This window comes from Anopheles coluzzii, chromosome 3 (assembly GCF_943734685.1).
Source record: "Anopheles coluzzii chromosome 3, AcolN3, whole genome shotgun sequence".
NCBI classification, from domain to species: Eukaryota; Metazoa; Arthropoda; class Insecta; order Diptera; family Culicidae; genus Anopheles; species Anopheles coluzzii.
The window spans coordinates 92,535,915-92,548,731 of NC_064671.1; the positions used below are offsets into that span (position 1 = coordinate 92,535,915).

General features: G+C 47.2%; 1 protein-coding gene across 1 annotated transcript; it reads left to right on the top strand.

Annotated features, from left to right (window-relative positions):
- Positions 1 to 874: 874 nt before the first annotated feature.
- On the top strand, positions 875 to 12,070 carry LOC120956452 (apomucin). The gene is made up of 7 exons (XM_040377926.2): positions 875 to 4,668; positions 4,733 to 4,849; positions 8,618 to 8,827; positions 8,905 to 8,991; positions 9,214 to 9,367; positions 10,042 to 10,422; positions 10,482 to 12,070. Exons 1-7 carry the CDS (start codon positions 4,648 to 4,650, stop codon positions 11,219 to 11,221), a joined length of 1,710 nt encoding a protein of 569 aa, XP_040233860.2. The 5' UTR covers positions 875 to 4,647; the 3' UTR covers positions 11,222 to 12,070.
- Positions 12,071 to 12,817: the final 747 nt, after the last annotated feature.

The following is a 12,817-nucleotide window of genomic DNA, read 5'->3' on the forward strand; positions in this document are numbered from 1 at the left end:
ATCCAAGCGGGTGCAGAATTTAATCGAACAAATTGCAGCAATCTAGGCGCAAACCGGCCGTTGGTGTGGTATCACCGTCGACAATCCATCTTTCATACGTGATCGATCCGAACGCGGCAGCGAGTGGTACGATCCAGCGCGATATGCGGCAATAATTCAGCTGCAATTAAATCAGCTAAATAATGTATCGAGAGACGCATCCATTCCATAAATCCTGCCCAACCCCCGCCCGAGTGGGCGGATTGTGAGAGGGGGTTATATGTGCTAAGTGCCGTGTGTCGTTGTTTATCTGCTGGTGGCAACAGCCGGTGCTGCTCATGATGGTGGCGTAGGTAGCGTAGGAGACAGTTGGATAATTGGCAAATAACACGCTAGACGGAGCAGGGGCCCTGTGCGCGGTGATGTATCGCGGATCGCGGTTGTTGAGTGCTTTTTTTCGCAGATGTATGTGTGAGTGTGTGTGTGTGTTGAAAGTTCACCGTTGATAGCGGGTTGCTGATAAAATGAGATTATGGTACAACGAATTTGGACGTACGCTCCATCAAAACACGGTGAACATCATCATCATTGTCGTCGTCGTCAGTGGAGTGATGACTGTACTTCAGCAACACAGGAGCTGATCGTTATCGAGAAAGGGATAGCGTTGTGGCAACTGTGAAACGATTTATAGCTCAGCAGAGCGCTTTTTATGGGGCAGTAGGATGCACGAACGCGATTGAAGCGAAAGGTCATTATTTTTGGTCTGCATTGAAGTGAAAGTTTGTTTGGCAGCGTGTAGCGAGGAAGCTTGTGTGTGTGTTGGTGAGTCAAAAAAATAGATTAAATGATTAAATTGTGGGGCTAAAAACATAATATTTTATGCTTAAAGTTTCATGGGTTTTTGAGGTGTCTTTAGATAACCGAGCTTGTACTTTTGTGGTCAAAATTTAATTAAAAGCACCTTCTCCGCTCCGATGGCAATGAATAAAAAGCAAACACAGCAAGCAGCCATTATGCGGGCCGCATCTCTTTTCGCCGTTTCACAAAGAAAACCGCTAGTTGCGCACAAGGCAAGGGCGAAGAATCATGTCTAGCCCATGCTCCGGTGCATGCAAATTAGCCCGGTGCGTTTGTGTGATGCGATCTTGCTTCTTACGAGCCAGCGGACAAGGCGAAAGAGTACGCTAAAGAGTGCTTTGACAGAGAAAAAAACAACAGCAAGGTGGCCCCATCAGAAGCCGACGAGTGAGCGCACTAATTTTGTAGTTGTCTCACGTCATCATGACTCCCCTTTGCTTCCACGCTTCTGCTGTCGATGCGACAACGCCAATCGGCAGCACGCGCGAATTCGTACTGTTTGATAAACGCAGCAGCACTAAGAGAACAGCGATGGCACTGAGCGATCCAAGAGCGAGAGAGAGAGCAAGGACTTTCTCAGCAAAAGAGAGTAAAGAGCAGGAGAGCGATAGAGAGCTTTTCAGCGTGGCTGCGGGCACTGTCGCGCGTCGACGAGCTACGACGCGCTCAGTCTCTTTCGCTGTCTGGCCACGCTCGGTAACGAAGTTAGGCGTTTTCCGGCTTTTCCGGGCTTTGATCGGGCCTCCCCCCACCCCTTCGGCCAGGGGGTTTCATGGGGCTGGAAGGCAGGTTTTTTACTATCAGCACATTTCTTGCGTAAAATAGAAAGGGCGACGGGTTCTGCGTATTTTCTTCTGCACTCTTTTTTCAACTCTCGTTTGCTGTGTGAAACGATTTTTCCTGCTTTGTGGAAAACTTGGAAAGTGTGTAGTGCTGGAGGACCGAATCAATTGGTGGGGAGTAGAAAGAGCAAGATAAGTGAATCGATTGTGAATCGTTTGTTGTGTTTGCTTTGGGGGAGTGTTCGAAGCGCGTTCTTGAGTTTCCAACAAAGGAGCAAATCCGTTCCGTTCCTAGACAGCTCCTGGTCCATCGGATGTTCTCACACTACAATCGCGTTGTTGTGACACCGTGAGAACGACCTTAAAGCTTCGTAAAAACACGGGAAAATCGGAATCGACCATAGTGTAATGTGCAACTTTATCGCAACCATGGCAACGCACAGGGTTTGACGTCGGCTTGTCTACACTCCTGGCCTGGTGGCGGTGGGTAAAAGAGGAGAAGCAAGAACAAAGAAAAGCCCAACAAACTGTCACAACCGACCTGGCCAGCCAGGAATGAAAAGTGAACCGACACAGCACAACAGATGGTTACCGTGACACCGCCGAGGAGTAGTTCGTGTGTGTTATCTTCAAGCCGTGTCGTGCATAGTTTGTGGCATTGTGTTTATCACTTTGTGTGGGCAGCCCCCTAATTTAGAGGTCTCTGTCAGCCACAAGAAAAGCCTCCCATGTCAGCTGATGGCCCACACACAGACACAAACATTGTTTACCCACGGTGGCGCGTCTGGTGTGTTTAGCTTTGCGCACACGGCAGAGACGGGTCGCGTGATTGCGCGTATTTTGCGCGATGTCAAAAATAAAGGGAGCGTCCTGCTGCCTGCCACGAACAGTTGAGGCAAATCATCCACAAACACTCAAAACCCCAGTCAGGACGTTTTAACTGAGAGAATGAGAGAGTGAAACAAACCAACCACAAGGGAGAGAGAGAGAGACGACGACGTTTGGGAGAGTGCAAGACATTAAAAAGCTCCTGTTGCGGTGAGGGTCATAAATTCCGGTACGAGCGCGCGCGCTCTCTCTCCTGCTCGTCCGCTTCGACGATCGACGGTCCCGGTGGAAAAAAGGCGAAATCCTGCACGCACTCCGCTGGTTCGTGCCGTCGCAAACGGACGACTCACCTTGCCAGTTACATAATAACGCACAGCACCGGGTGGGGACCGGGGTCGGTCGGTCCATGGTCCGCGCGCTCCAATGCACGTCGCTGCTGGGCCGAAATCGTCACGTTTGTTCGCTTAATGGCAGGCTTGGAAGATTGAAATGAGGAACGGGAGGAGACGCGTTGTGAAAAGCCTGTCAACAAATTAAGGGGCAAAAAAGGGTGTTTTTTCCCCATCAAATCAGAAGTGAATGGATTTTGTGGAAATAAAGTAGTGACCCTTTCGCAAAAGAAACGTGTGCAATGTGTACGCAAACATCGCTCCCCGCTTGAAAAGTGACAAAATGACAAAGTGGTAAAAAAGTGATAAAAATTATATTAAAAAAAGTATAGAAATTTTTAAAAACAAAGCGACGCAATAGAGATCGCCTTTCGGTGGGTCAATTCCGATGGCCAAGATGGAAGTTTCAATCAATACACTACAACAAAGCACCACGACCGCGACGAGAGCGAGAAAATGAAAGAAGCAAACGAGATTAAATCACGGAGAATCGACAAAACACACCGAGGTGGAAGTAACACACCCATTGAACCATGATTCCGGGCGTCACCGAAGCGGGACACGCCGTTCAGAGAATTCCAACAAACACACACATAGAAACACACAAAAAACCAGAGTGTAAGTAAGTAATTAACGAACCGGGAGGACCTTTTCGGCTGGTGGAAAGAGAGTGCGGCGCAAAAATGAAATAAAAGCTTGTTACAACAAAGCAAATAGAAAAGAGAGAGAGAAAGAAACACAAAAACCAATTGAAAACAATAGCCATCCATCGGCTTCTCTGAAAGCTTGATGTTTTTGGCAAAATCCGTTGTGTGGATTTATTTGGATGAAAAACGACCTGGAAGGAGCAAGCGAGAAGCGGTGATGGTTCCATTGTGTCGGCTTGATGGTAGTGCTTTTACCGAAATGCCACGGACCGAAATGGAAAGACGGTTATGGAAATGAATCACCCCCGGCTTGTGTGCCATGTTTATCCACCATAGCGAGCAGACGCAGCCTCAGACGGGCAAACAGCAAACAGTGCAATAATCAAAATATGTCACAACTTAACTTCAACGCCACAGACACAAACACACAGCCCTGCTGCTGCTTTCAATCAAGGAATCGGTGTGCGCTTGTGTGGTGAAGGTGCTGTAGGAAAGCCACTACACTTCCCCCACCGGCTGAGACGCTCTATTGGGGAGGCAGGGTGTCAATTTAATAAAGTTTGTGATATTGGTTTGTGCCGATCCGTACACCGTGTACCGCTGGTAACGTTAATCAAAAGCAGCCTTGTTGTAGGGTTTGTGTCAGTGTGTGTGTCAGTGTGTGTGGTCGCGAATCAAAAGGTGTGCTCAGGTGGCCCATGCTCGATGTACGACGTACGATGAGCGTGGCGGCCTGTGGCGCTAGTAGCAGTGCTTCCGGCGGGGCAACAAGCGACGAGCCCGCCAACGAGAACGATGCGACCGAGACGAGGCTGCGAAATACGATCGGCGGCTCAACTACGAAGAAGCTGGTCGGTTAGGGTTTGTCGATGCACCGCAGTCGTGTGCAGTGTGTCTTCGTCGATCGACATCGCAGGTCGGAGAGACCACCATTCCGAGCTCGCTGAAGGCAGAGTGATGTGATGGGCTGTTTGTTGAAATTGTTTGTTGCTTGTTGCTTGTTTGTTGACAACTCAAAGTGCTCATACTGAGGTGGATAAGTTGCGGGGAGAGGTGGTGGGAGTTTTTAAATACAAATTTTGAGGAAGAGTGTGTGTGTGAGGAAGAACTAACTGCTGCTTATTATCAAAAACGATACAGGAAACGACCAGATAGACCGGCACGATGGGAAATGGCATGAACAAGGTAAGTGGCTCGGGAGGAGGTTCGGGCATTGTTGGGGCTTTGATTGCATCCCGATACGTTCCAGGTCATGCCCGGGCTGTACATTGGGAACTATAGGGACTCGAAAGACTACCAGCAGCTGGATCGATACGGCATCACGCACATCGTCTCCATCCACGACAGTCCGCGACGTTTTCATCCAGTAAGTTTGCGATTTGTATACACCATTTAGATGTACTACGCAATTGCGCTATTACTACCTTATAAGAATCCTGAACTTTTCATTAGTATTTGAGACATTTTTGATGATGGTTCTCTGCTTACAATATGACTAGTGTATCTGAGTAAAGAACAACTCTGCTCAACTCACGCGCTCATCGTTAATTAGTGTAATGGGCACAATTATCGCGCGCTTATCAATGGTATGATTGATTGAAGAACCTCCCCAAGCCAAGTGAAGCCATCATCGCGCACCGTCCAATACGGAAAGACTCAGACGCACGACAAATTGGGCGCGCAAAAGCCTTGTACTCGATAGATCAATACCGATTCGCAGGGAGCCAAGGGAAAGCCAAGCCAATGGGAAAACTTGAACCCAGCGACACCCAACGATTCGTAGCAACTCCCTCCCCAGGGGGCGGGCGTACGATAGAAGTTTTATGGAGAAAGTTGTTGTCTACATTAGGTTGTCGACGCAAGCAAACACCAACACTGTTTGACCACTGACCAACAAAGGGTAAGACAAAAACAGGAGCCCCCAAGGCACGCCGTGATTCACCGTCCCGATCCATTTCCGTCCGTGTGCTGTGGAAAGTTTGTTTTACGTCCACTGTTAGTGTCCGTTGCGAGCGGAAGTGGTGGAAGTGAAACGCTTTTATTTAGGTCGGTGATTATGGACCGCTTTTGATAACACTGCCATCCAGGTTTTGATGCTGAAAGCGCTATTTATGTATGCATGTTGATTGAGGCGCAGAACATCGTCGTTTGGGAGGGTGAGGCATCGTTCAGGAGCATGAATTAAATATTGTTGCGCATAGTTTTCCCATTAACATGGCAATGAAAGCGTGCACAGCTGTGGGTGTTTACTTTATTTGTGTCGCTTTTGATGGTTTGTGAAGCGAATGAAATGGAAACGGCCTTGTTAGCATTTTCTATTCATGTTGGAATAGAAATTTGCCTAAAAGTATGCAACATGCATTACAAATGTTTCATATTATGACTTTATGGGCAGTTTTTTAAGAAGAAAAAGACTTTTTGAAGTCAACACAAGCGGATCCTTACCGAACACATGCTTTGAATGTCCAGAAATAGCTTTGAAATTGGAATAGCATAATCCCAAAAGACTTGGACCAGCAGACGGCAATTACGGAAAGGGCGAACCCCGAAACATCTCAACAAGGGCATTGGGCAGGATCTCACTTCACAATTTGGCTGAGTAGCATCCAATCGACTGCCTTCATTAGTTATGCTCACTCCAGCTCCTGCAAAAGGTCACTTTTCGCCCTCGGCCCTTCCCGTCAAAGTGAATGGACAGGTATTACATATTGCATCATCGCTGTTCCACGGCATCTTATCTATATTGGCAGAATGGTGGCATGATTTACAGCACACATCACCGACGCAACCGTTGGTACGCTGCACGGTGGTTCGGTTTCAGTTTTATGGCCCAAAGTTCGGGTAGCTCAGGGAGGGAAGAAGGTTGAGTTGTGTGTTGAGGATTTTATTTGTTTGCATCGACTAGCAGACTACTGTTTCAGGCTATCAGGCGTCCATTAGTGGTGTCCCAACAGTCGAAACAACAAAAAAAGGCATTGATCAAACATACACGCCCGCGTACATCGTTGCGCCAAATGGGTAGCGCCCAAGAAAAGGAAACACACATGGGACGACACAAATCCCGTAATCATTTTCTCGGGAAGTAGAACACTATTCTGACACATGTAAAGTGTCTGCAGATGGAAGCGGAAGAGGCTGTATACCGCTTTCCGAAACTAATGGGATTCCCATTTTCACACACCATCCAATCGTGTGTGTGACTGTTACGAGAGCTTTTTATCCTGCTTCCCGCTTAGACCCGCTCAATTCCCAGAATTCTGACCACCTTTATGTTGGTACAAGCATGCCGACAAGTATCGTTCATCAATCTTGTTCGCCTGAAAGCCCTCTCATATTGGTCGCATGTTAAAAGGGGTTTCACAAGACATCATCATGCCCTCCCTCCCTCTCCCTTGCTCGGTTTGGGTATTTTTATAAATTGCAAAATTTAATAATAAAAAGCCTCCATATCTCAACCCACCAGGAGGAGGCATCGCTGTGTCTGCTGTCTGGATGCATTAATGGAAGAAAACCCCTCGGCATCGTTTCAATTTCGCAAAGTTCCACAAATACTTTTGCTTCGTCATCCTTCTGGCCGCACATATATACACATGGACGGTAGTAGTTTTTCAAACCGTTTTGATGGCATTTCGAGCAACTGCCAACTGCCTGCTTCCTTTCTTTTTTTTTTTCAATCAATATCCTCCGCTCTTGAATGCTTTGCGTGACACAGATGGTATACGAGGCCGTAGGATGTGGTTTATCGCTCGGTGGATTTTATCCGCTGTTCGTGCAGGAATATTGTTTTTCTTTCTTCTTACCAGCACACGACCGAGTGTGGGTAAAACAAGTCGTCACGACATTTTTTGTTGTTGTTGTTCTTCAGAACTAAAAACAAGCAATAGCTTTTTCGGTGCGCGGATTTTCGTGCCATGAATCATCCACAGGTCCTGTGCAACTGAGCAACTGGAAAAGCGTGAGCTGTGAAACTTTACAGGTCCTTCGGTGGCTCTTCTAGCTAAGATAAGGTCCAATCAATTTTAGATTGCTTGTGGTGAGCGCTTATATATTGCCACAAACCGTCCCAAGAGAGCGAAAAAGAGAAAGAGAGAGGGAGGGAGAGTTTGTTGTAGTACGCCTTCCCAAAGGTGCTGGTGAAACTTTTTGAAAGGTTTCCTATTTTTATCCAGCACGTCTATGATCTGTGTGGAGTAATAGTTTTACACACAAACCCACTCCCAATCCCACGACCAAAGCCAGCCACAGTATTAAAATGTAATCAAGTTTGAGAAATGTCTCCTTCTAGGCTGGGTGGGTGGCATCGTACCTTCTTCTTTAATTAACCTTTACACCTATAAGTTGATACAAAATGTATGTGCGACCTAGATATCGTTGGTGGTTTCATTAGTATTAGTTTCGGGGTGTGTCGTTTGAGGTTGTCACAGGGCTCGAACGATGTCACTGTAACGCAATTATAATCACAGCAATTAATTTACATACTTACTGAGAGTTGCATGATTGAAATTAAATTTTCAAGCGCCTAAATGTATGCCACTGTCTGTGGGAGTGACTAGTGATGCTAGTGATGGGAAGAGTGGTTCTTTTTTGGGGAGTTGAGTCGAATCATTGACTCATTTATAAAGGTTCATACAAAGAATAATGCACGGAATTCTATGTTTTTGCTATTCTTTGGCGAATTCAACTCATTTGCTCTCAGTTATAACTCAGTGACTCACCATTTCGTGATTCAACTCGCTCACGTTCTGGTTAATCTAGAAACTTATTTTTTCGAGATGCCTTTTCCCCATTCAGTGTAAATAAAATCTTATAAGAATGAGACCAGGAAATTGAGTAAATAGCGAAATGATCCAGATGAATTCTATACATTCACTTGCCGTTCATTAGGAAGATTTTCAATCGACGATTCACTCGTTTGCTATTCAACTCAATCTGACTCTTCGTAGCACATTAGTAGATCACACTCCTCTTTGATTCAATTCAACCTACGCGAGTGATGATTCAGAAAACTCTTGAGTTGAATTAATTCTTTCACTTCCAAGATTCAAACCCCTCTAACTCTTACTCATGTTTGTACATCTCTAATCGAAACTATCCATTATCGCACATTTCTTTCAACCCCACTCCGCACTCTTAGGACAAACACTACCTGTGTGTGATTGCTGCGGACAAGCCGGACCAAAACCTGTCCCAGTACTTCTCGGTGTGCAATGATTTTATCCACTCCGCCCGGCTAAAGCAGGGCAACGTGCTGATCCACTGTTTGGCCGGCATGTCCCGCTCGGTCACGGTGGCAGTCGCCTACATCATGTGCGTCACGCCGCTCAGCTGGAAGGAAGCGCTCAAGGTACGGCAAACGTCTCCGAACGGGTTTCAAGCCAAACTTTCTCATTCTCCGCTGCTGTGCCATGTCCCTCTTCGCAGGTAGTACGTGCCGGTCGCTCGATTGCGAATCCGAATCTGGGGTTCCAGAATCAGCTACAAGACTTCGAGACCAATAAATTGATAGAGGTAAGAGTTTGGGCCCTGCGGAAACTACCCCTGCGGGAGACTGCGTACGTTTTAGCCGGCGAACCGAGGGCAGCAAGGAACGCCGGATGTGGACGTAGTTTTATTTCCCTCCCGCTGATTAAGTTGATAAATCGTTTCGTTTCGGATCGGGGTGTGTGTGTGTGTGATGGTGTGTTCATTATTTCCTGCCACTCTTCTCACTCTTACTCACGCGTACGACAGGAGCGGAGACGGCTAAAGGAGCGCTTCCCAAGCTTGGCGCTCGAGTTGACGGACAAGGAGCAGTGCTACCTGGCGCTGGACTACTACGAGGAGCTGCTGGAAAGTAAGGGCGTTTGCGAGGGTCACTGCAAGTTTGGCAAGGACTGTCCAACGGGTGAGTGGGTTAGGGATGCGAAGGAATGTTCTTTGCAGCTGTAGCTTATTATGCTTACCATAAATTCATCCTAATTTCATACATTTTGCTTTCAAAGCGTTAGCTAGATATGCTTCAGCATCCATTGACCCATTTCTAGCGAAAGATTCTATTTATTGTGCCCCTTTCCAGATGTATGTGAGTGCGCTTGTTCCAGTGGAATCATTCGTTCGTCCCGCTTTCATGACATCCTCCCTTTTCTGGCCGTTTGTCATCTATCATCCATCTTCACCGCTCCCCTGACATTACTATCACCTTCTGCTACAGTATATATTTTTTGCTGAACATCAACAACAGCTTTGTTCCACATAAAAAAAAATCACTAACATGATAGTTGACTTTTTGGGGAGGTACAGCGACGGCTTTTGTTGTAAGCATCACTATCAAAAATCATCATTTGACCATAAATCATAGTCCAATAATTAATCACATTAAAATGCATGCTCAAAACCATCTCCTAACACTAAATCAACCACAAAAAAACAAAGAACAAAGTAATTCAAAACGAAGTTAAAGCTTAAGCACAATGCTCTCGAACCAGAGGAATTCAATTACGATACCGCACCGGCTTTTGGCGTGGGCAAGAAACAGCAGAAACATTCCTTCAAAACATTTTCTTTCTCCACCAACTCCAGGAATCTGCCGGACGGACTCCCGCGGTGGTATAAGACCTTCCCGTAAGCCGAGCCTTTCGTCGAAAAAGCAATACAACACTTCGCTCTCAACGTCGCCCTCGACCTCGTCCCAGCTGTCGGTGCGCAGTGCGGGCAATCCGGCCAGCGGTGGTGGTGGTGGTGGAGCCCAGTCCTGCCCGACGTCGCCCCGCTGCTCGAAAGCGCTGAGTCAGCGGCAGGGCAGCGGTGGAGCTGCCACCCGGCATCCGGACAACCCGCGGGCAGCCGGTGAGTATGCGGCCGAAATCGATCTGGGAGAAATTTCGGAACTGCGGCGAAGCAGCAGCATCGTCAGTACCTTTCGTCCTCGGAGTAGCCCGGCCGGGCTGTACTCTTACACGGGTGTGTATATATCAGCTTTCGTTTGTGCCGGTCCACACTAATTGGTGCCTTGGTTGCAGGTTCAGCGCCACCCTCCGTGCATGGGTCGCGGGTCGACTTGAGCGTTAGCGGCGGTACCGGGTCGGCCATCTATCTTGGTGCTAGTGGTAGTGGCTCCAGCGGTGCAACTGGCGGGTCTGGAGCAACCAGTGGATCTGCCGGCAACTCACCCGGACCGGGACGACGTCTCAGTATGCGCTCCACGCCCAAATCTACGCCCCGCTCCACGCCAGAGTCCTCCCCGAAGGCATCCCCCAAGAAGAGTGCCTCTTCAAGGTCCCTCGCAAGCTCCACAACAACCGCATCGCCCAAGAAAAGCGTTTCCGGCAGTGGACGTACAGCGACGGTGACACCGGTCACCACGTCGACACCTCCGAGCAGTAACTCGGGCCCCCCGAAAAAAGAGCCTGCCGACAAGCCGACGGGCAAAGTAACCTCAAAAACCACCGTCCCGGGAAGTGGCGCTAATGCGAGTGCCGCTACCACCACCACTACCAGCAGCAGTAGCAGCAATGTACCGAGCAGGGCGTGTACAGCCACGCGTACTCCTTCAATTGTGATAGACATAACCACAACTACGGCTACAATTACGACGGGCGTGACGTCCTCCGGCAAGGATGCCGCTTACAGCCGATCGGACGAAAAGCGGGACACCACGTCCAAGGACAAGACTAAACCCGGTGCAAGCACCACCAACACATCCAGCAAAGCAGTGATTGCGAACAATAATGCCAACAGTAGAGCGATGAAGAAGGAATAGCTCATTGGCCAATCGTTGGCATTGCTCGGTTGGAGTGAAAGGTTATTATTATAAAATGAACTCCACCATTGTTGAGAGGTGGATTGGCAGGTGTCCGATTTGAGACACAAACTAACACACAAACAGGGGGCATCCACGCTCCATTGTCCTTCACACTCCCATCCCCATGTAAAACCCATCCGTCGCGCATTGTTGGATTTCATTAGAGAGGAACTTGATAATAATATAATGCCCTCCGGTTAGGCGAGCAAGAGAAGAGGAGCGTGAGGGAGAGAGAGAGAGAGGGAGAGAGTGCTCAAAGCTGATTGAAAGTTGAGGTTAAAAGGATATGCACAAACATACATACATAAACACATTACTAGAAACAATCAAAACTCGCCCCCCGCGTAGTCCGATTTCGACGCTAAAAGTCCGTTAAGCAGTAAGGTTTGGCACAGTTTTTGTCGTCTTCGTCGTGCTTGTGCGATAAATGCCGATCAAAAAAGGGTGCATTCAACATTCGTGACACATGCTTTCGATGTCAATTTTTTTTAGGATTTCGGTTTCGTGAACAGATTTCGGCTCGAGGGCTCGAGGCTCAAGAACCAGCGCATTGTGAAGGGTTAGTTTTGTGTATCACAAAGTGTGAGGCGTTGAACGGACGAAGGGAAAGAACGTTGTTACTACTGTTGTTCGCTAGAGGCTTGCGGTGTGCGTTCAGTGCAGAATTAAGCAAAGATATCACGCTTGCTTGTTTGGGGTTTGTTGAAGCAAGTATTAAGAGTAAGGCACGGGGTTTTGCGGCTTAAGGTTTGGAGTTGGAGCTGGTGGGCAATTATCGAGCGAGAGACCAAAAAAAAAAAAAAAGAAGAGTATTAGAAATTCTAAAACCACACAAACACGTGTGCGAATATGCTTAGCATTTATACACACATCAAAAATATGATTCGCGCATTGAGTGTTTATATTTGCTCCCTGAAAAGGTGAAACGAAAAAAACACATCATTCAAATTGCTACGATGCGATACTGACATCTTTTGATATGTGCAAATACGATAGGTTATGGCTTTGCGTTAATCGGATTTGGTCGAGTAAGAGACGAACGCTATAAGCGTTGAGAAAGAAATAAAATTATAAAAAAAACTGGTTAAAGGTTAAAATTCACGAGCGAGGAAGGAAGGTGATTGCTAGAGCGCAAAGCAGCTGTATCGTACGCTTGGAAAATGTAGCTTTATCATGTAGTTTATCAAGTATTTAAAGAAACAACAACCACACAAATCATTACACATATGCATGCATATTTTGGTTTCCCCTTTGGGAGCGGGAAGAAAGAGTTGGTGAGAAAAAAAAACAGGCGGCAGGGAAATGACCATGAACACGTTACGCGCTGATGAGGATAGTTGAAGTTGCAATAATAAAACGTGAAGGCTTTTTGGATAGAGCAGCACATGCAGTTGTGCAGTACAAAGGAGGTGCATTAGAGTGGAGGACGATAGTGACGATAATATATTTGTTATTGATGGATTTGTTATGGTGTGTGGGTGTAAGAGAGAGAAAGAGAGCGAGAGAGAGAGAGAGAGAGATAGAGAGAGAGAGAGAGAAAGAGAGAGAAAGCGT

Coding starts and splice junctions, on each gene's coding strand:
- LOC120956452 (XM_040377926.2), top strand. CDS start 4,648: ATGGGAAATGGCATGAACAAG. Junction 8,992..9,213: donor AGACCAATAAATTGATAGAG/GTAAGAGTTTGG, acceptor CGCGTACGACAG/GAGCGGAGACGGCTAAAGGA. Junction 9,368..10,041: donor TGGCAAGGACTGTCCAACGG/GTGAGTGGGTTA, acceptor CACCAACTCCAG/GAATCTGCCGGACGGACTCC.